This window comes from Vigna umbellata, chromosome 6 (assembly GCF_029865625.1).
Source record: "Vigna umbellata cultivar VRB3 chromosome 6, Vumbellata_1.0, whole genome shotgun sequence".
NCBI lineage: Eukaryota > Viridiplantae > Streptophyta > Magnoliopsida > Fabales > Fabaceae > Vigna > Vigna umbellata.
This window is the reverse complement of record NC_142170.1, coordinates 13,663,509-13,685,309: the sequence shown is the minus strand read 5'-3', so window position 1 is coordinate 13,685,309 and position 21,801 is coordinate 13,663,509. Positions and strand designations below refer to the sequence as shown.

Here is a 21,801-nt window from a genome sequence, read left to right as displayed (position 1 = left end):
AAATTCAGATTTTCTTATTGTCTCAATCTTATCCTCCCAGTCACACTCTGGTTTCACCATCTGAAGCTTTTTTCTCTACTTCAGAAGGGCTATTATGGTAAATTCATACCTGCCTCACTTTTGTCTCTAGTTCCACTATAAAGCTAATAAAACTTCTTCATTTTTTATGCTGTAACTATTTTAAAATTTAGTTTAATTTAAGAATAATAATGTGCGGCGGGTTCAGTATTTTATAATGTTGATCCACTTATATTCGTCTCTCATAAATTATAATCTGGACTAATGATGGGAGATAAAATTATTATATTTTAATTTCTAAGTGAGGTAAATTTTTATTTTATTTTGTTTTATTATTTTTTTTCTTGTGTTTAAATTTAATATTATTAATGGTTAAACAGCGATTTATTTTTATGCTTTTATAAAAGGTTTAATTTTGAATTTTTTTATGTGAATCTTAATTTTATATTTATTTAGTTTATTTCAATTTTATTTTATATATATATATATATATATATATATATATGCAATGAAAATATGAAACATTAAAATAATATTATTATTATAATATTTGTATAAGTTTTTTTTAATATTTCTGTATACAAAAAAATAATAATATTTTCTTTATACGAATTGGTAACGGATAAAAAAACTAACACATAATTCTTATGTTGTAAGTCAAATATAGAGTGGGTTAACCCATGACATTCCTAATTTAGTAATCTTAAATTTATTAAACATGAATAATTGTCTGTGTAATTTTTTTTCCTCCTCATTAAGTCATAATAGATTATCTATTATTAATTTATACAAGGATTTTGTTGTTGTGGAAAGAAGAAAAAAATTATTTTTTTTCTAAACCCATATTTATCAGTAATGGTATTAACCAGTATTATCAAAAGAAAATCCTTGGAACTTGTAATAATGGATTGAAGAATAACATTAGACATTTTCTTCTTGCCTTTTATCTATATCTAAATATTTATTTATTAAAAAAATACATATTTATAATTTGGACCCGTTCTTGTTTTTGAAATATAATGCCAAAATTTCGCTTTGGACTCATTCTCTGTCTTTCCACTCTCCGCGTGAAGCCAAACTTTTCCTTTTCACTTCTTCTGCTTCCAAAACGTACAAAACAATGTACGGTACGGTATATGGTATAAATATACACATGTAAGACACCTACTATTCTTCACTATCATATACGTATCGGTATACTTTGTGAATATTTGAATGAACCCATTCAACACCTCGTGGGCTCAGCAAGTCGCAACATCCTTTTCTTTTTTTTTAATTTTTTATTTACTATTCAAAATAACTGAATTTTATGGAACCAAAGTCACATGATGTTTCCTCTTAATTTTCTGTTCAAACAGAACCAGTTTATTGGCAACCGATTTTTCAATTGTCCACATTTTTCTATGACATACTTTGCGAAATTCTATCTGCCTAATGTCTCTTCCAAACTTGTGCAGTATATAAGACTCTGGGAAACGCCATTTCAAAGGCTACACTCTGCTGTATACATGAAACTATAGACAACCTCAATTTTTTATACCAGGTCAGTCGTTTCTCCTCCTTCTATTTAAACTCTCTTAATATTAGTTGCTTTCTGTATATGATTTTGCTGTGTTTTTATAGCTATCCCATGCATATCTATATTCAGTTTTGAAATGTTGTTCATTACGTATCCTCCACTAGAACATGAATCATGTAGTTCATTACGCTGAAATTGTGATTTTTTTTCAATTTTGAACATTGGTTTGATTGGCATTAATGATTTTTTGGAGACTGATTTAGTCCTTGATCTTCCTGAGGAAATGAAAGATATAGGTGTGTTGGTTTTTGTTCTGAGAAGTGTATGCTCATCATTTAATAGCGGTTGTTCTTCCTGATTGCAACTTTCACGTATATATAGTTAACATGAATACTGGAAAATGTAAAGCAGTGTTGCAGATTTTTGCATAGGAATGGGAATATTTGCGGTAAACAAGGAAGGAGAAGTCACGGTGAGCTTCGAGAACGACATAAATTTGAATGATTTCTTTAAGCCTGATCAGATAGCTGATGCAACTGCTGAAAAATCTACAAGTTTGAAAAGAAGGAAGGTTGGAAATCTGAAGCTCCAAACCGCATTCTCGTTCAAATATATGCTTTCAGAACAAATGTTTTCTCCAGAACCCTATTCTCAGCTTGAATTAGCAGTAATTAAGCTTCAGAAAGTCTACAAGAGTTACAGGATCAGAAGAATTCTGGCTGATTGTGCAGTTGTTTGCGAGGAGCTGTGGTTTGCTCTATTCTTGTCTTCTCATTTTGTGCTTATATTTGCATTTAGTGCTAGAAAATACTACTTCTTGCCAATTAATTAGGAGTCAAAATTTTCCATTAATTTGTTTCTCTTAAAAATTTGCAAAAACTATGTAGTTTTAGCCTCTTCTAATGATTAAAGAACACTTTTAGTTAAAAATAGTACATTTAAGCATTTTTGAAGCTTATAATAGCCTACAAATTCAATTATTAGCGCTCAGTAAAAACTACTGTCTTAAGTTTTTTTTTCTCTGGTCCAGGTGGAAGGATTCGGTGATTACTGCTACCAGGTGTTCTACATCCCATTTTGACCCTGATAAATCAGAAACAGCTATTTCAAAATGGGCAAGGGCTAGGATGATGGCTGCTAAGGTATTTTTTAATATTAGAAGCCATAAACTTTAATCTACTTTGACTAAGGAATATCTTTTTATGTACTTTGCTTCAATATTTGGGCCCATATTAGTCTTCTTTGAACCATTTACATTTCCCAAAAGATGATGTACTTAACATAATTTGACTAGGACCATAGAGACGTATTCAAAGTTTACCATCTCCTTTCTAAACAAATTTCCTTTAGGATCTTGTTGAATGACAACCACTATACTTTTTTCTTTCTCTGTTGTTAGGTGGGAAAAGGTTTGTCCAAAGATGATAAGGCACAGAAATTTGCACTGAGACACTGGCTTGAAGCTGTAAGCTCATCCATCTACATCTTGACTAACAAATAAATTCATTTTTCTAAATATAACAAATTTTCTTTTGTTTGGTCATTTATTCTCTTAGAGTCCAAAGAAGCCAATTAATCAAGGCTATGATTTCCATATATTTTTCAGATTGATCCCCGTCATCGTTATGGTCACAATCTTCATTTCTACTATGAAGTCTGGTTTCGTAGCCAGAGCTATCAGCCTTTTTTCTACTGGTAAATTGTTAATGGTGCAATGCTAAAATGCCTTGGTCTGAAAAAAATTGAATCCCTATTTTCTAATTTCTTAATTGCATCTTGGTGAATGAAGGTTGGATGTTGGAGATGGCAAAAAAGTGGAGCTAAAAGCATGTTCTAGAAGGGACTTGCAGGACCAGTGCATAAAGTACCTTGGACCTGTAAGTTGTTTCACTAAATAGCATATACAATTTCACGTATGATAATACTTGTACTAATTCTATAATGCAACAATGGCATCTTATTAGGTGACATTGATACTGGTGAATTGTTGAGTTCACCTATAATGACTTGATATTAAAAGTTTCAAAGTTGTTCCTTGAATTTTGCAGAAAGAAAGGGAAGCATATGAAGTGGTTGTAGAGGGAGGGAGGCTTGTTTATAGAGAGAGCAAGAAACTTGTACACACTACCGAGGAATCCAAGTGGATTTTTGTTCTTAGCCTATCTAGAGTTTTGTATGTTGGGCAGAAGAATAAAGGCCATTTTCAGCACTCTAGTTTTCTGGCTGGTGGTGCAACCATTGCATCAGGAAGATTGGTTGCTCAGCATGGAGTTCTTCAAGTATGCTGCAATCTGTTTTATACGTACACCCCTTTTTCACAAATGCAAGATTCCAAAGAAGGAAATTGAAGAATGGTTCTTATTTAAAGAATGTGATAACTAAAAGTTTTAATCTTACAGCTATATATGAATGTCAAAATCAAAAGTTTAAATTGATCTTACAGTTTTTACAATAGTTTTAATTCTAAATTGATCTTCATTTTACATCTTACGCAGGCTATATGGCCATACAGTGGTCACTACCGTCCAACAGAGAAAAATTTCATGGAATTCATTAGCTTCTTGGAGGAACACAGTGTGGATATGACAAATGTAAAGGTGAAACACTATAAAAACATCTTCCCCTATTGCTTTGTCAAATTGGCATTCAATAGAAGCATGAATTTGGTGAAAATTTGTTGAAACATTTTGTAATTTCATGGTTGTCTGCTGCAGAAAGATGCAGTGGATGAAGATGTTCCACCTTCTCAACCTGCCAATGATGAGGAGCTGGCCTTTGAATACATGGAAGGCAATGTGGGTGGCAGTGACTCTGTCACTGCTAATAATAATGGTAAAGAAAAAGTGGAAGAAGATTCAGTACATGAGAACAAGCCAATGTCAAGCAAATGGAGTACTGGAGTAGGTCCTCGGATTGGTTGTGTGAGAGAATATCCAACAAAATTCCAAGTGCAAGCACTTGAACAGCTCAATCTTTCACCTGGAGACAACCAGGGAACATTTGCAGACAAAGCACCAATTCCTTCTCCCAGACCAAGAACCAAACATCTGTCACCTAAGCTTGTGAACATGGGACTTCCTAGCCCTATGCTACAAGGACATTGAAGTGCATGCTGGACACTGCTTTAGTTTTAGCATTTAAATTTGGACCATTGGTACATATTACAGTATTATAAAGGTCACAAAGGAGCTAACCCAACAACTTTTTTCTTTAGTTTTCATTTGGGTTTTCATTGGCCAGTTCATATAGAGTAAGTTTCTGTGGAATTATTTTTTCTCCTGCCCCTTAGATGTTTGGCAGTTTATCCATTGGTAGTAAGGGGTTAGGTTAATAGTTCATTCTTGTGTATGTCACATCACATTTGCAAATACAACTATTTTTTATTAGCTTCTCTTGCCTGTCTTCTGATGTGGATTCAGTCATTGTTAGAGTATTAGCTTCATTCTGTTTCATATCTTCTTTCTTCTTTCTGTTGTTCTGTTATAGTATGTTTGTTAGGAGTATTGCTTGGATCATTGTATATAGTCAACATACTCATCTATGTAATAGTGGATTATTCTTTTCAATAATCTGGCACTGCTTCTAACATTTGACACTATCTTCTTCAACTATTTTCTCATGGTTACAAGTTTTGTATTGATGATATGAAAGAAGAACTTTAAAATTGCAAGCAAGATGACTCCACAATATCACAATACTATACTGGTCTGAAAACTATTTTGAAAGAACTTTCTCTGCATCTTATGATTGTTGTTTGTGCTTGTTCTTCAACAAGAGAGAGATGACGATTGTGTCTTAATGATGATTTTTCTAAAGCTTGTTCTCAAGTCATACTTATGAACCTATGCCAAATCTTTGCTAATTTTTTTTTCTTAGTTCTTCAAAACAAAAATAAACCAAACTATTAGCGTCAATATACGTTCAAACACGGTTAATATGTACCATGACGATTGAATGGCAGACTTCCAAGTCTTCTGCTAGATGAACCAGGTTAAAAAAAATTAACAGATCATTCAAACAAGGTTAATATTGTTAACAATTTAAATAATGATAAAAAGAGACAAAAAAATTGAGACCATGAATAAAAAAAATATTATATTGAACAAAGTTGAGAAAAATAAAGATAAAATAAAATATTTAAATCTTGATTATTTTAACAATATAATGAGTGTTATTATGATTTGGGAGGATTTTTTTTTTCGGCGTATTGTTAAATATTTGACTTGACAATTATAAAAGGCAATTGTTGTTTGATATAGTTTTTCAAATTATTTGGTGCCAATTAAAAAAAATAAGAAAGAAGTAAGAATAATTAATGTTTAATGAATAATTTCTTTTCAAGATTCTTTTACACTTTTTATACACGTTGTAATAGGTCTCGGAGTTCATTTTTTTAAAGAAGAAATTTACCTTGTAAATTGTTGATTATCACAAAAGTAAAAGTTTTAAAAATGCTATTTTTATACTTTGAACATTTTATCTTCTTTTTCACACAATTAGTTTTAGCATCTTATCATAAGTAATTAAAAATTATTTTACGACAATCAACAACAAAAAATAATTTATTATACACGTATGCCATTAAAAATAACCAAACTAAATGGAACATTCCTAGAATTGATTATTGAAGAAATCTGTAAAAAAGAGTTTGGGCTTTGTTATATTGGGTCTTATTCTAATGGGCTGTGTCAAGAATCCGCGAAGGGTGTTGCTCCCTACACCACCCCACTTTGCTCCCTGTACCACCACATTTTTCTAAAATTCCAAAACTATCCTTTATATTTTAAAATATCCTACACTCCCACCTCTTTTCTTCAACGGATGTCAACATCCGTTGAAGAAAAAATTCTTCAACGGATGTCAACATCCGTTGAAGAAAAAATTCTTCAACGGATGTGCCACATCCGTTGAGTTTTTTTTTTTTTAATTTTTTTTTTAATTTATTGTATTTTAAATTAATATATAAATATTATTTAATTTTTTTAAAATTATTACTTAATTATTTATAAATTAATTTTATTTTATTTAATAAAATAATTATTATTAATTTTAATTTATGTATTATTATTTAAATAATAATTAAAAAATTTGTTATAAATATATTAAAACGGATGTGCCCCGTTAACGATGTGGCGACATCCGTTGCATTTTTTTTTTGGTTTTTAGTTTTTTTTTAATCTTTTTTATTTTAAATTAATGTATAAATATTATTTAATTATTTTAAAATTATTACTTAATTATTTATAAATTTATTTTATTTTATTTAATAAAATAATTATTATTAAATTTAATTTATGTATTATTATTTAAATAATAATTAAAAAATTTGTTATAAATATATTAAAACGGATGTGCCACATCCGTAACGGATGTGGCGACATCCGTTGCATTTTTGGTTTTTAGTTTTTTTTTTTAATCTTTTTTATTTTAAATTAATGTATAAATATTATTTAATTATTTTAAAATTATTACTTAATTATTTATAAATTTATTTTATTTTATTTAATAAAATAATTATTATTAAATTTAATTTATGAATTATTATTTAAATAATAATTAAAAAATTTGTTATAAATATATTAAAACGGATGTGCCACATCCGTTAACGGATGTGGCGACATCCGTTACCTTTTTTGTTTTTTTGTTTTTAATTTTTTATATTTTAAATTAATATATAAATGTTATTTAATTTTTTAAAAATTATTATTTAATTATTTATAAATTAATTTTATTTTATTTAATAAAATAATTATTATTAATTTAATGTATATATTATTATTTAAACAATAAATAAAATACTTTTTAAAAATTTATTAAACGGATGTCAACATCCGTTGAAGGTGAAACGGATGTTGATATCCGTTTTATAAAAGGGCAAATTAGGTATGGAGAGGTGCAGGGAGTGGTTGGTGGTGGTGGAGGGAGCAACTCCCATGGTCAAATCGGAGCGTGCGTGGGAAATGAAGAAAAAGTGAGTTTTGATTTTTTGAGTTTGAGGCTCTAGTTACCGTTATGATTTGATTTCATGATCTTTTTCTTCCACCAACACACATTCAAATTTCAAAACTTTCTTCTCTCTCAACCTTGCCTTAATTAACCCAACAACACAACACATAGCTACATACTCTCTCTCTTACACACAACTAAAACCCCAAAATTCTCTCTTTCCTAGTGCTCCGCAGCAGAAACCAAATTTCTCTTACCCGTTCCGTTTGTTCGGCAAAAACTGTTACTTTTCTCCAATGGGTGCTTCGGGAAAGTGGTTCAAGTCACTCATTCCTTTTCGAAAGACCTCAACTTCAACAACTGATCAAGTAAGTGAAGTAGTAACCTTCTATTTTTGGTGTTTTTGATGTTGTTCACTGTTTACAGAGTAAGTATGGGTAATGTAATGTAATTTGTAATCAGGAGAAGGGTGGTGAAAACAAGAGCAAGAAGAAATGGAAGCTATGGAGGGCTTCTTCGGAAGGGTCCACCGTGAAGAAAGTTGGTGAAGCTGCCGTACCTGATTCTTCCTTTACTTATGCGGTGGCTGTGATGGTTCCCAAAGATTTCAAGCTCATCAAGCAGGAATGGGCTGCCATCCGTATTCAGGCTGTGTTTCGAGCTTTCTTGGTAACTTTCACCCTCATGGATGCATTAACTTACAATTTAATTTAAGCTTGTTAATTATGTTCTGAGTTCATGTTTGATAACACATCTTGAATTAGACCCATGTTTATGATAGATGTGACCCTGAAATTTGAATTTCCAATTTAGGATAAAGAAGAATTAAGATTTAGAAGTTGGGAGTTGGAACCCCCGCAGCTTTGCATGAATATGTGCATGATCCACCAATAGATCGAAATAAATAAGAAAAGGAATGCATGTGTTTTTATGATTTCAAATAAGTTCAGAGCTAATCTAATCTCAACCCAAGTGAAAATGAATTTTCATATTCCTGGTCATCTTTTTAAGTGTCTCTAATGAGTAGCAAATTATGAATGTGTCTATTCTGTTCTTACCTTTTTTATTTTATTTTTCATATTGACCTTAACTCTGTTGATACGTTTTGCAGGCTAGACGAGCTTTGAGGGCCCTGAGGGCAGTGGTAAGGCTGCAAGCTATTTTTCGAGGTCGGTTAGTCAGAAAGCAAGCAGCCGTCACTCTGAGGTGTATGCAGGCTCTTGTTAGAGTTCAGGCTCATGTGAGGGCAAGGAATGTTAGGAATTCTCCTGAAGGGAAAGCCGTGCAGAAATTACTTGATGAGTATCGCAACCTAGATGATCCTTTTAAGCAAATTGAGGTTAATAATTTGCTTCAAGATTATGTAACATTCTCTAATCATGATTTTGAGTTAACATATTAGAAGATGCTAACATGTAGCATTTTTTCTGTTATGGTTATCAGGAAGGATGGTGTGACATTCCTGGAACCGTGGATGAAGTTAAAGCAAAGCTACGAATGAGGCAAGAAGGAGCTATCAAGAGGGATAGAGCAATGGCATACTCTCTGTCCACACAGGTAATGAAGTTGGCAAGATTGTCTTTGACATAAGCTTGTCTCTTTGGTAAGATTTTATTAGCTAACAACTTAAGAAATTCATGTGGTTCGAATTTAAATTTTGCTTGCATGTAGCAGTCAAGACTGGTTGCCAGTCCAAATCCTAAAGCCAATAAGTTATTGACTCCTCTCAAGCAGCACAACCTAAGCAACAAGAGCTTAGGATGTAGCTTGTTAGAACGCTGGATGGAGGCCAAGCCTTGGGAGAGTCCAAACTACAGGAAGATTGAAGACCTTGTTCCTGCTTTTCAATCAAGAAAGAATGGTGTGACATCCAGGATTTCAGCAGTTAAACCTCTAATGACTAGCCAATCCACTCCATCATCTTCGGCCATAAGCTCTGAATACATGTGTGATGATAGTCCTGTGTCAACTTCTTATACAGCTGGATCTCCATCTTTTCCGTCCACCAATACTGTTTTGATGGAAGCAACAGAGGAAAGAGAGGTTCATCAACCAAGCTACATGAATTTGACAGAATCAACCAAGGCTAAACTGAAAACTTGCAGGAGTTCTTCCCAGAATTCAAAGAGTCTTGTGATGGAGGAGTGTGTGTCTCACAGCACAACCACAGGTTTGATGAATGGAGATTTTAGAAGCAGTTCTAATTCTGACCTTTCAGTTAACATATGGAAGGATTCTTGTGCAACACCTCTGAGGGCAAGTTATCAAAAACGACAAATTGGGATATGAGCTTCTGTAACAGTGGCAACAGCTTGTTGTCCATTGCCACTTTGGCAACACGCGTGCAAGTTAGGATAAAGAGCTAATTGACCGTCCGTGTAGATAACATAGGTGGTTTTGTTTTTGTGTGAAGAATGAAATAGCAGCAAACTAGTACACTACTTTAATCTGTATGGTGTTTACATACTTAATATATGCACAAGTGACTTTTCTGTGTGAATTATATAACTCTAGTAAGCTTAATATGAAGACGGTATTATTCACTTTTTGGAAACTATCTATGCATTATTTTTGTTTCCCACAATTTAGTGAAGTTTTAGTGTTGGATGTATAGAACTACTCTTCAACAGATTTTTCAGTAACAGAAAATAATAATAGTAATAGACGAAGTTGAATGTTTTTGTTCCAAATAATAAGGACAATAATATGCTACAGCCTGTAACATTGTCAGTTGCAGGCTTGGCTGCTGGGCTTCAATTGGTGTTAATACCCATCTTAACATACTACATGTTTTCGTTGCTGGGCTTCAAATGGGAACCTTATTTTCGAAAAAGAATTAAACAGGCAACTATAGGAAAAAAAAAACTATTAACTAATTAAATCTACTCTTAATATATATTTTTTTTCAAAATAAGCCAATTTAAACACGTTTGCTATCTTGCAATAATACTATGCGGCTGGTCAGTGTGTCCCATTCTGCATTACTACAAATTAACATTTACTTAACAGTGTCATTGGTAGTCTGATAACAGTGACATCTGATCAATTTTATATGATATCTAATTAAGTATCATTAAACTTTTTAGAAGTAAAAAATATTAAATGTCACATAAAGATTAACCAAAAGTTAAAGTTATTATATTCCGTTCACATGAAATTTAATAAAGTACTAGTATTCTTTTATAAATTGGAAAATGTGAATGTCACATAAAGATTCATTTGAGAGCTGGGACCATGTTGAAGGTGTAGTAGTCATAAACTATGTAATAAATTTCCTATAAACCACTTAATCATTTCACTTTGCTATTTAATATCTCCAACTGAATCTATCATAAATAGTTCTTTTATTAGTTGTGGACCAAAATAAAAATCATGTTTGTTTTTTCTGCACCAGTAACTCCACGGTCGACCCAAAACAGCAGAGCAGTAACTGTCAAAACGATGGGAAGGATGCTAAAAGCATCAATTCAAGATTAGAGCAGTGTAAGTAAGCTTTATTTGACAAAGCTTATCTCCACTTAAGCAACAAGAATAGTATAATAGCTTGTTAAATCACGTGGTCCAATTCATAATATGTAATGATGAAACATGCAGTATGGTCCAGTTCCAGTCAATCATGCAAGGACCACAGTTATTACCGTCACAATTGAAGCATCTCTGCATAATTTAACTGCTAAAAAAGATTGGTAAAACAGACAGAAGCAACACTGATGAAACATTTTGAGTGGCAAAGAGATCAAACAATGGAATGGTTCAAAGGAGAGAATTCAGAGAGTATTAGTTTGACTTGTGTATATTGCATGGTGTACGTGCACAAGACGAGGAGGCTGTTATATAGGCTTTCCACGTGAGAATATGCGCTAACAAAGGCAAGAAATCAGGATGCCACCAAAAGTTGTAAAAAAAATTTGAATGTCATTTGATGGGATTCTCAAGTGAGGGAAAGAAAAAGTGTGTGACGCTTTCTTCAATTTGGAGTAAATGTGCAAGCTTCCTTTCATGGGGGATTGCCATGAATAGAAGGAAGACGAAGTGGGGGCAGTGGGACCTTGTAGGAGGCCTATTTTCTTGGATATCCCTTTTTCTGTAGGGCATTTCTAGTCTTGTTTCCTTGCTTTATGAAGAATATAACCTCTGTTCTCTTTTTCTTTCTTTTTTTTCCCATTATTTGCACTGGCCATACTCATCAATACTAATGTGGCCCTTCAGCTGTAAGCATCACTTTCAATTATTGATTGACTCATCAAAATTCAAATTCAAGCATCTTCTGTCTTCATTACATCACTAGTATTTTAATCACAGTTAGGGATATGAGTTCAATATCAGTTTAGTTTTTCTGATAATACAGATGCATGACAGTTTATGAAAGAATTTTAGTTTTTGTTGTAGAGTTTATACATAGAGAGTGTGGTGGTTATTCATTTACCATGATGGCAAAAGAGATTTGAAGATAACTTTAGGTGAGGCCTATGCAACTTTTCTTTATTTAGATTCTCGTTGTATCTGAAGGGACAATGCATCTTGATTTCTTTCCTTGTATCAGGAAAATTCCCCACCCTCTCGAGAGGGGGGAAAGCAAGAAAAAGAGGAGGAAACCAGCATTTGACTGAAAATGACCCTTACCAAAACCAATCTGAAATCAATAGAGGACAAAAAATTACATGGCATTCTTTCATGTACTTGTTTTGATATCTCTGTGAATGAGGAAAAAAAACAAAAGACTCTGACAGCAAGAGTCCTTTGATGGCTCAACAAATAAAGCAAAGAGCCCAGTAGTATTAAATGTTGCATGTGCAGCAATTAATTAGGAATCTTGTTTTAACTAGCTGTTTCTTCCATCATAAGCTTGCCAAGCTCCTACTTTTTTCTCCCAGAAGCAACAAATTATAAGAACTCCGTGCTGTCTGTTTCACAGCAACAAAGAAACTTGTTCTTCGCTTTTCTTTTACTACAAATGGAACTCTTCAAAGGGCTACCCGCCACTTGTAATTAATATCACCCTAAACCCATAATTCATCGTCTTTTCTGTTCAAACTTCAAAAACACTGCTTTTTCCACCTATTCCTGCATAACAATTTCCATCCACTTCTAACTAACACAAACAGAATTCATGGGAAAAATTGATACTCTATGTAGACGACAAAACCCTGAGAAAGTATTTAGTTTTTTGGAATTTTAATTGGAGTTTTAATGCAGTATCCAACATCTCAGACACAAAAACTGAAGAAAAACTTAATTACGAGGTTTATATGCAGATCAGAATAACAAAACCTGGAAGCACGTGAAATGGTCAAACAGAATGAGTATGCAACAATAATAGCCAAACAAACACATGAAAACAAGGTTGCCTTTAGTTTATGCTTCATGTTTTTGTCACCCACATTACAATTTGAAACACCCATGTTCATTTAACCAAGATCATTCGAAAATAAGTATGTATTTATGTATGTATGCAACAGACAAGCTTGAAAACGAAAAAGAAAACCCAGAGGAGTAAATTAAATAATATGAATTATGAGAAGGTGCAGTTAATAATTTAGGGCATCTGATCCAGAAAAGATTAAGATCAGGCAATTATTTTTACATGGAATCCCCCAACAGGATGCAAAAAAAAAAAAGCATACTTTTATGGCAGATGCTTTTGGTGGCCATCGATCCAAATGAAATGAAATGCGTACACAAAGTGGCCGGCAATTATATTCTTCAACTTGTCCCCATTGCCTTCTTTCCAGTGCTACCATTTTCTGGATACATTTTCTTACCATTCTCTCTTTATTCTTTATCCATTCTTATTTACATCAAAATCTAGGTCAAATTTTAACTCGATAAAGTAACTATCATACTTTTATACAAAAGATAATTGAATATTCTGTTCTTTTTGATTCATCTTTTTTCCTTTCCACCTGAAATTAAATATGTTTATATTTGCTAGGAAAACTATAAAAATATATTTCATTTCCAAAATGGTCATGCTTCACATTTTTAATTGTTTTTCTTTTCAAGAAATTGGATGCCGATTGCAAAATAAAAAAAAGTATTAATTTTTTAAATATTTATTACAATAAACAAATTTTCTTTTATACAAAAAGCTTCTTATATTTTGTTGAAGTAACTTATTAGCATTTTATGACTGGTGAATAAGAAACGTTAAAGATGTATGTATGCACACAAATATCTCATTTATCGAAGTTTTTTATGATTAAAATTTATTTAAAATTGTAGATTATTAGTAAAATAATGTTTGATAAAATGTAAAATTCACAAATTTTATGATTTTTTTAATAACTTGTAAAAAATTTATAGAAATTGCTAAAGAGTTATCTCTAAAGATGTTTGTTAATTAAAGATTTAAAACTAGAGAATATTGGGTAGAAAAGTAAAACGTTTATCAGGAAATGGTAAAGAATGCATTGGAATGCGAAGGGAGAAAAAGAGACAGACAAAATCTCATCACAGATCCAGTAAGAATAACATAATCAGTAACAACATAAATATAAATGATAATACAAAAGTTGAAAATATTAGGTTTATAGAATTTGAATGTAACATTAATTACTCAATCCTAATATCTATTGTGGTTTTTAAATTAAAATTATACTGAGATGTATTTGCAAATATTTAAAAGAGACAGAAAAATGTCAATAATAAAAATAATTTTAATGTACAGGACAAAATTTCTATTGTGATTATCATTATCATTATTATTATTATGACCATTTTAATTTTACAATTTTACAATTATTTATTTTTATTATTCATGCCAGTTTAAGTCGAACTTTATTTTATATGGTAAAAGATTTGGTTATTGAATTGACAGTAAACTTGTATCGACTAAAAATATCCAGGCATAAAATTGTTTCACATGAAAATAATTTTATAAAACCCTCATTAAAATATATAGATATTCGTTAAAATAAATACTATATTTTTTACCCTTTCAGTTGATATTTAATGAGTGTATTTTGAATATTTATAAGGAATTCAAAAATAAAAATATCATATAAAACTAGAAATTTTGAAATTCTAGTCTTGTTAAAATGAAACACACGAGTAATTTCTAAACGAAATTTTACTAAATTCCAATGAATTATATATGTGTCATTATTTATTTACATGTCCATAAATTTTGCTTTAATATGGTTGATTCACGCATTTTTTTAAAAACTTTTCATAAGGTCACCAAAATTAAAAATAATAAAAATAATAATGTGGTTCTTAAATTTTTACAATTTCATAATTGAATCTCGAAGTAGTTTATGGCAGTTTGAAATTGTTAGAAAAATAATCACAACTCTAAGAATTGAACTATACAAGGTATTAAAGATTAAGGATTGAATTAAAAAATTTAATATAGAAATTTGATTAAAAAGTTACTAATAATTTAAAAAGACAGTGATGCTTTAGATCTAAAGTTGAAGTAAATTATAAAAATTGTTAAAAGTCTGTGTTATTTACTTAAATTATATATCAACATGAATTCAAATATTTAAAGTATAGTTTACTTTAAGAAAAAATAACTTTATGATAAGCTCAAATCCCCGTAAGCACAAAGAGAAGAATATAACTGGACCCTTCTAGATATAAAGAAAAAGCATTGGCTATGAATCCCCAATTCCATATTTCATTTCCTTTTCCATCATACTTTCTTTTTTATTTTTCGATCTGCTTTGAAATATGTATCATTTCTAAAAATTAAACATTAATTTACCTTCTAATAGCATCACAGTTTATTCATATTAATTTACTAACAAATTCACAATTACTTTTAAAAAAATATGATGTATACAACAATTTATACTATTAATTTTTACGGTATTTCTCTCTTATTATTATTAAAACTATTATTATTATTATTATTATTATTATATGACAATCATGATGAAGAAAAATAAACAAAAAAAATCTGTATAAATTATTTTACGTGTATTACTTATCTTCTTTCATGTAAAAATAATATTTGAAATGTTTTATTATGATGTCAAAAAAAATTGTAAAAGGAATTTTGCGATTAGAAACAATTTCAAGGATGCGCAGTTATAATAATCAGGTGCGTATAGTATATATATATATATATATATATATATATATATATATATATATATATATATATATATGAAAAGAAATTATTTTGTTCTGTTAAAAAAGAACATATATTATAATATAAGGATCAATTATAAATATGTTTTCAAGAATGCTTAGATGTTTTTCACATTTACGTTTTTTTTTTAACCATTTTCATTATATTACTCCTTATATAAGTTTTTTAATTCTTTATTTTTTTTTAATAGGAATAATTAATATTATATAAGATGTGATACTACATCATATCTAAAATTTAGGTAGAGATTCTAAATCTTTAAAAAATGTCGAGTGTTTTATTTAAAAAGTTACAATTATTTTGCATTAGGATGTGAAATGTAGTATTATTATTGTATCATAAAAATATTTTTTTATCTTATCCTTAACTTTATATATCTATTCTATTACTTACATATCTATATATTTGTGTTTGGTACAAATAAAATCTCATATATGATAAAATAAGAGATAAATATGAGTTTATATACACATAATTTCCATTGATATGAGGTTTTTTTGGAGTAAAACCAAAAACAAATTTATGAGAACTTAGTCCAAAGCGGTCCGTAATTTAAAATTTATTGTTTTTTTATTTGAACTGAGAATATTTTCTTTGTTCGATTAAAACAAAATTCAATTTTTTATTTTTAAATTTAATTTTTTTTTCCATCTCTTCTTTCATTTTTCTTTTTGTTTCGTGATAATAAATCATGTGTGCAGAATCTGTGATAATAAATCATGTGTGCAGAAGGAAAGATTCAATTATCTGTAAGATGAATTTTTAATAAATATATCATAAATATCTATATATATAAATTCTTTCTAAAAAAAAGGACAATACAATTAGCAGAAAATTAATTTTTTAATTATTATAATTTTTAAACTTTTATGTTCTAAAAATGAAAGCTCGTTGCGAGGGAATCTAGCTCTCTAATATGATCATGGATGTGGTCAACAAGCAAAAGGGTTGCGTTGTGATCAGAAAAAGCTATTCTTTGGACAAACTAATTAATTATATACACGCTTCATGGATCATTTATAATAATAAAAGAAATCAATTAAAGTTGTTGACTTTTTGTACGATTTTTTTTCATAAATATTTATAAAATCTTAAAGTTTTATATTAATTATTAGTTTTCATAAAAACTATTTTTAATTGATAAAAAAAATTGAAGTTTGTTCTATTTATAGAAAATGTTGATTGAAAAGAAGGTTTTATTTATGTTATTCTTCCCCTTTGAGATGGTAATTAATTGATATTGTTTGAAAGTTTCGTAAAACTAAACACTTGAATGAATCTTGTTGTTAAAGACATGACCCTGGCAGCCATATCACAAATTTAGAAGGATTTGTACATTATAATGTCACTTTTCAATTAAACTTGGTTAGTCTCAATATGAATAAGAATGATTAATCATCATTACTTAAGCATTTATTCACCCAAGTAGTCAAGCATATGCCTTATATGGGTTTGAATGGGTGCACCCATCTATCACTCAAGAAAACACCATTTCAAGTCTCATCATAAATAAATTATATAATTAATATTTCATACATAACTACAAAATCTCATATTTTAATGTAAAAAATATTTCTTATTAAATATATTCTCACACTAAAAAATATACTTTCACACATATAAATTTTTTATATTCATTTTACACTATTTTTTTTATTTTTTAAAAAGAAAATACAAAAAATTGTCTTTTTATAATTATTTTATTCATATACTTCATGTCAAGATGAATATCATTATTCTATCACAATACTCTTTTTCTGACAAAAACCTACTTTATCAAATATCAAAGTTATAATCAACTCGTAATATAACAAATTGTATACATTGAAATTATCAATGTAATATAAAACTCACAATTATTTTAATAGATTAACTTTTATTTGATAAAATTGTTACAAAAATACAGTATTATTTATATGCTTTTAAGATTATTTATTTTTACAAGTTTTTATATAAAAAAAATTCTCCATTTTTTCTTAATGTCTAAGTATTTAGGTATGAGAATGGATTATTCGTCTTCTTTATACTGATATGTGAAAAGTATTACTAAAAACCCTCTAATGTTTAAATCAATTAAAAAACCTCTGATGCTCAAATCAGCATTATACAATAAATAATACTTAATTCATAAATAGTGACTCTTTTATAATATTGTGATAGATTCTTACTTAATTGGACTTAAGTTAAATCGGTTAAGTTTTAGAATGTTTTAATCTTTCATTATGTTAAACTTAAATTGTTTTAATCCAGTAATTTTATTTTAAGAAATAATTCTATAATACGATGTCGGTGTACATAAGTTAAAAATCATTGCAGGTTAATTGTGTTTTTTTTTTTTAAATTTCGTGTAGTATTTATACTTATTAGCTTTGATGGATTCATCATCACGATATAGGACCACTTAATTTGTACTGTATATGGATGTAAATTCTCTATTATATATTTTTCAAATAATTAGCTTATTTACTTTATTATATATATATGGTATTGTTATAAAATTTGTTATAAGATTTTAGTATATATATGATATGGAAGCTCGTATATTTGGCTGAAAAAGGAACACGTGATGATTAAGTAATCCAGCAAATAATTACTATCTTTGACCGCGTTTGGTGGCAATTTTGCAAAGTTCACACACACCACTCTTTCACTCCTTTGAGCAGTTCCCCCAAACATTTTCCTAAGAAACATAACTGTTTCTAAATGAACATATTCCTTTGTTACATAAACTAATAACAATGTTAAAATGTCAAACAGTTATCTCGTAATGCATGGATGGATATACATTATTAAAATATTTAGCAAATACATGAAAACAAAAGGCCAAACACCAACGTTTATATAATAGTAGAAATTTTGACATTATGTAAAACCAGCTCGAAAAACTTTTAGATGTGTGTGCCAGTTTGGTCTGATATATAGCCTGTTCGTGAAATTACACACATACCTGCTTCTACTTTCAGGTTTTTGAACGTAAAAATCTCTTTTCATCAATACTACACTTGCGGTGTGGCCCTTAATCATCTCTGTTGTTGATTGGATTCTTAAAATACATGGCGCTGAAAAACAAAAGCTTTACGAATTAGACTGAAATAATTATGCATAGCTACTATATATATATATATATATATATATATAATCTGTAAAATGTGTTGTGGAGGGCCAAGTTGCTGGAAGTGCATGCACAAACTTTTGCACAGAGATTAAAAAATTGATTTCATCATAAATAGCATATCATAGAGGACCTTGGCCACCTCTAGCTTTAATTTCATGCTTTTCATTGAAAATCTTTGAGAACTTTATATACATGCATGCAGAATTAATATATATTCAACAATATAAAACTGGCATATCTGATATGAAATAGCTGATGACATGAGGAAAGAAACGGTTATTATTTTTTTGTCACACAATTACCAAAGTTATTTTTTACACTCTGTGGTTGTTGAAGTCCAATGATTGAAAAAGTGATCCCTAAGAAGTGAATTCACCATTGCAATTATGCATAGTTACCGCTCTCAAAGGAACAAAAAGGGAAAACCAGAGAGGTAATTAACTAATGAAATTGGTAAGGCATCAATCTACGATATAAAGCAATTGAGATGCAAGTGTCACCAACCAACCCGGTTGAAAATAATTTCTTTATCTGCGTGTGTCCAACGTGAATCTGATAAAAGTGTGGGCCCCACCACCCTGCATGTGTGCCACGTGTACAATCCAGCCCATCTCAGAGTGAGCTCACAAGGATCCATTATAAGGCCTACAATTGTTGCAGTGTAACACTGCACATTTTAGCTCTTTGCTACAAACCCTAACTGGGCCACAATGGTACAGCTTCTCTCATTAAATTCACCACCTCAGTGTACTCACACCTTCACCATATCATCCATTTTCTGTTCACTCTTCTCTCACCACCATTCCTTTCACATTTCCATATACCCTCTTCAAACCTAGGGCTAAACCTACTGCCTACTACTTCCCTAATCTTTCATATATTATTCAAAATTCAAACATACTACCAAAAACTGATCTTTCTTTGCCCATTGCCTCTGTCTACCACTGCTTTTAATTTCAGTCTGAGGAATAACATAGCCACACTCACACAAAGAAAAAGGAAATTCAAGATATGGGGCACCACTCTTGCTGCAACAAGCAGAAGGTCAAAAGAGGACTCTGGTCACCTGAAGAAGATGAAAAACTCATCAACTACATCACAACCTATGGCCACGGTTGCTGGAGTTCCGTCCCAAAACTTGCAGGTAATTTTATTCATTCAGCAGTTTATAAGTGTTCTGTATGGTTAATTATATATTTTCTCAAAGTGCAGGCCTGCAGAGGTGTGGAAAGAGCTGCAGATTGAGATGGATAAATTATCTAAGACCTGATTTGAAACGGGGAAGCTTTTCTCCTCAAGAAGCAGCACTCATTATAGAACTTCACAGTATCCTTGGCAACAGGTTTTGTTTTTGTTTTTCTTCTTTTGTTTTGAGTTCTCCTTAATAATGATGATTTCCCCCGTTAATTGCTCTTTTTGATGATGATCAAAGGGAGCATTATTATATGAAAAAGTTTTGTTTGTTCACTTTTCTTAGCAAGAGGGCATTGTTTTGGACAGGTGGGCTCAGATAGCGAAGCACCTACCTGGAAGAACAGATAATGAGGTGAAGAACTTTTGGAATTCAAGCATAAAGAAGAAGCTGCTTTCTCATGATGTTGTTCCTTCTTTAGCCACATTTTCTGATATTCACGGTCTTGCCAATGGTTCCATGGAAAGTTTCTTCCCTTTAACTGACAACACTATCCTAAACTCCCATCATCACTTAGACCAGCTATACCTTCCCATCATCCCAACCCCAATCCTACAAGCCTTTGATCATCTCAACAATGATATCAAGATTGACATAAACAATTATCATAATAACAATAATAATAATAATCCCAATTTCCTACATTTTCAGAATCCAATGCCAGAAACAGTGCCACCATCCAACAACATTATTCCATCTTTGTTTGAATTAGAATCTACATGGTCCTCGTTGGGGTGTGTACCCATTCATCTTAATCCAAATCAACAAAGTCAAACAATCACCACCAAAAGCGATACCACCCCACACTTAATTCTTGAGAAATTCATCAATCCAAGTACATGGCAGAACCAGGCAGTGGAACCGACCATTGATCTTGTTCCAAAAGTGTGTGAGAGCATCGAGGATTATGTCTGCAGCATCCCATTTTCTTCTTCTGCCAATTCACAACATCAACACGAGGATGCTGTCGCCTGTTACACACCAGGTATTTGTCCACAAGATCAAATTGCAGTACCCAATCAAGTGGAGTACATTGATGCCATCATCATGTCATCGTTGCCATCCTCAACAACAACATCTTCATCAGTATCACTCTATCAAGCAGACAAATAGCCACAGAAAAAAAAAAAAAAACTTCAAGTTGCTGTCATCATCATAAGCATTAATTATTCAAATCACTACTATATATAATAGGTTAATTTTATGTATATATAATTGAGTAGTGGGAGTGTTGTGATGAGGTGAATTAATTCCATGCATTTAATTTTCTCTTGAATTTTGGAATAAGAGGGTAAGTAGATCTCCTATTGGCAAACCTCTGAGACATGCTAGTTCTGACTCTCTTCCATTAAACGATGTTTGCTGAGGTTCCATAAATATATGTAGGTTCTTTCACATGTTTGTCCTCTAAAAGTACGTGTCCATGTTTGATTTTTATTTCTCTTGTGAACTGCTGGATGTTGTATAACAATCATATACATTAAGTTGACTCGTTGCCCTTTGTTTTCCTCTCTCTCTCTCTCTCTCTGTGTGACAACGTAACAAAGACAAAAACCGTACAAACACCATAGTCAACTTGTTGGCACTTGAGGCCAAAGTGACCTTACATGTGACCTAGCTAGGTTAGGATGTTCTGGCTGCTATATGACATACCATGTTCTGATGTGATCGCTTAAACAAGCAACAACCAATATGAACTGATAAATAATATCAGAACAATACGAGCTAATTGTGATTGAAGAGAACAATTTCATAACTCCAGATCATATCGACATAGACTTCTTTTTGCATCTTCCACAAGTTTTCTTTAACTTTAGCTATAGAAACAAACTCTATTATCAAAATTAAAGAGAGAAAAAGAGTCCTTTTTGCTTTTGCATGGTAGATATATTTAAGGGACCATCCTATCTTGA

General features: G+C 30.8%; 3 protein-coding genes across 4 annotated transcripts; all 3 read left to right on the top strand.

Annotated features, from left to right (window-relative positions):
• The first annotated feature begins 1,322 nt into the window (after positions 1 to 1,322).
• LOC124843849 (IQ domain-containing protein IQM4-like) lies at positions 1,323 to 4,928 on the top strand. The gene is made up of 9 exons (XM_047320684.2): positions 1,323 to 1,561; positions 1,949 to 2,287; positions 2,568 to 2,679; positions 2,937 to 3,002; positions 3,144 to 3,232; positions 3,327 to 3,414; positions 3,586 to 3,816; positions 4,033 to 4,134; positions 4,252 to 4,928. The coding sequence occupies exons 2-9, from the start codon at positions 1,971 to 1,973 to the stop codon at positions 4,639 to 4,641; spliced, it is 1,395 nt and encodes a 464-aa protein (XP_047176640.1). The 5' UTR covers positions 1,323 to 1,561; positions 1,949 to 1,970; the 3' UTR covers positions 4,642 to 4,928.
• Positions 4,929 to 7,564: 2,636 nt separating this feature from the next.
• On the top strand, positions 7,565 to 10,033 carry LOC124843822 (protein IQ-DOMAIN 6-like). 2 transcript variants are annotated; one of them, XM_047320644.2, is made up of 5 exons: positions 7,565 to 7,851; positions 7,946 to 8,152; positions 8,595 to 8,822; positions 8,927 to 9,040; positions 9,155 to 10,033. In XM_047320644.2, exons 1-5 carry the CDS (start codon positions 7,780 to 7,782, stop codon positions 9,770 to 9,772), a joined length of 1,239 nt encoding a protein of 412 aa, XP_047176600.1. In that variant the 5' UTR covers positions 7,565 to 7,779; the 3' UTR covers positions 9,773 to 10,033. The 2 variants fall into 2 exon arrangements, with proteins under 2 accessions (XP_047176600.1, XP_047176601.1); XM_047320645.2 differs by having other exon boundaries at positions 7,567 to 7,851; positions 9,158 to 10,033.
• Positions 10,034 to 19,384: 9,351 nt separating this feature from the next.
• Positions 19,385 to 21,377, top strand: LOC124843844 (transcription factor MYB53-like). The gene is made up of 3 exons (XM_047320678.2): positions 19,385 to 19,840; positions 19,909 to 20,038; positions 20,197 to 21,377. The coding sequence occupies exons 1-3, from the start codon at positions 19,708 to 19,710 to the stop codon at positions 20,999 to 21,001; spliced, it is 1,068 nt and encodes a 355-aa protein (XP_047176634.1). The 5' UTR covers positions 19,385 to 19,707; the 3' UTR covers positions 21,002 to 21,377.
• Positions 21,378 to 21,801: the final 424 nt, after the last annotated feature.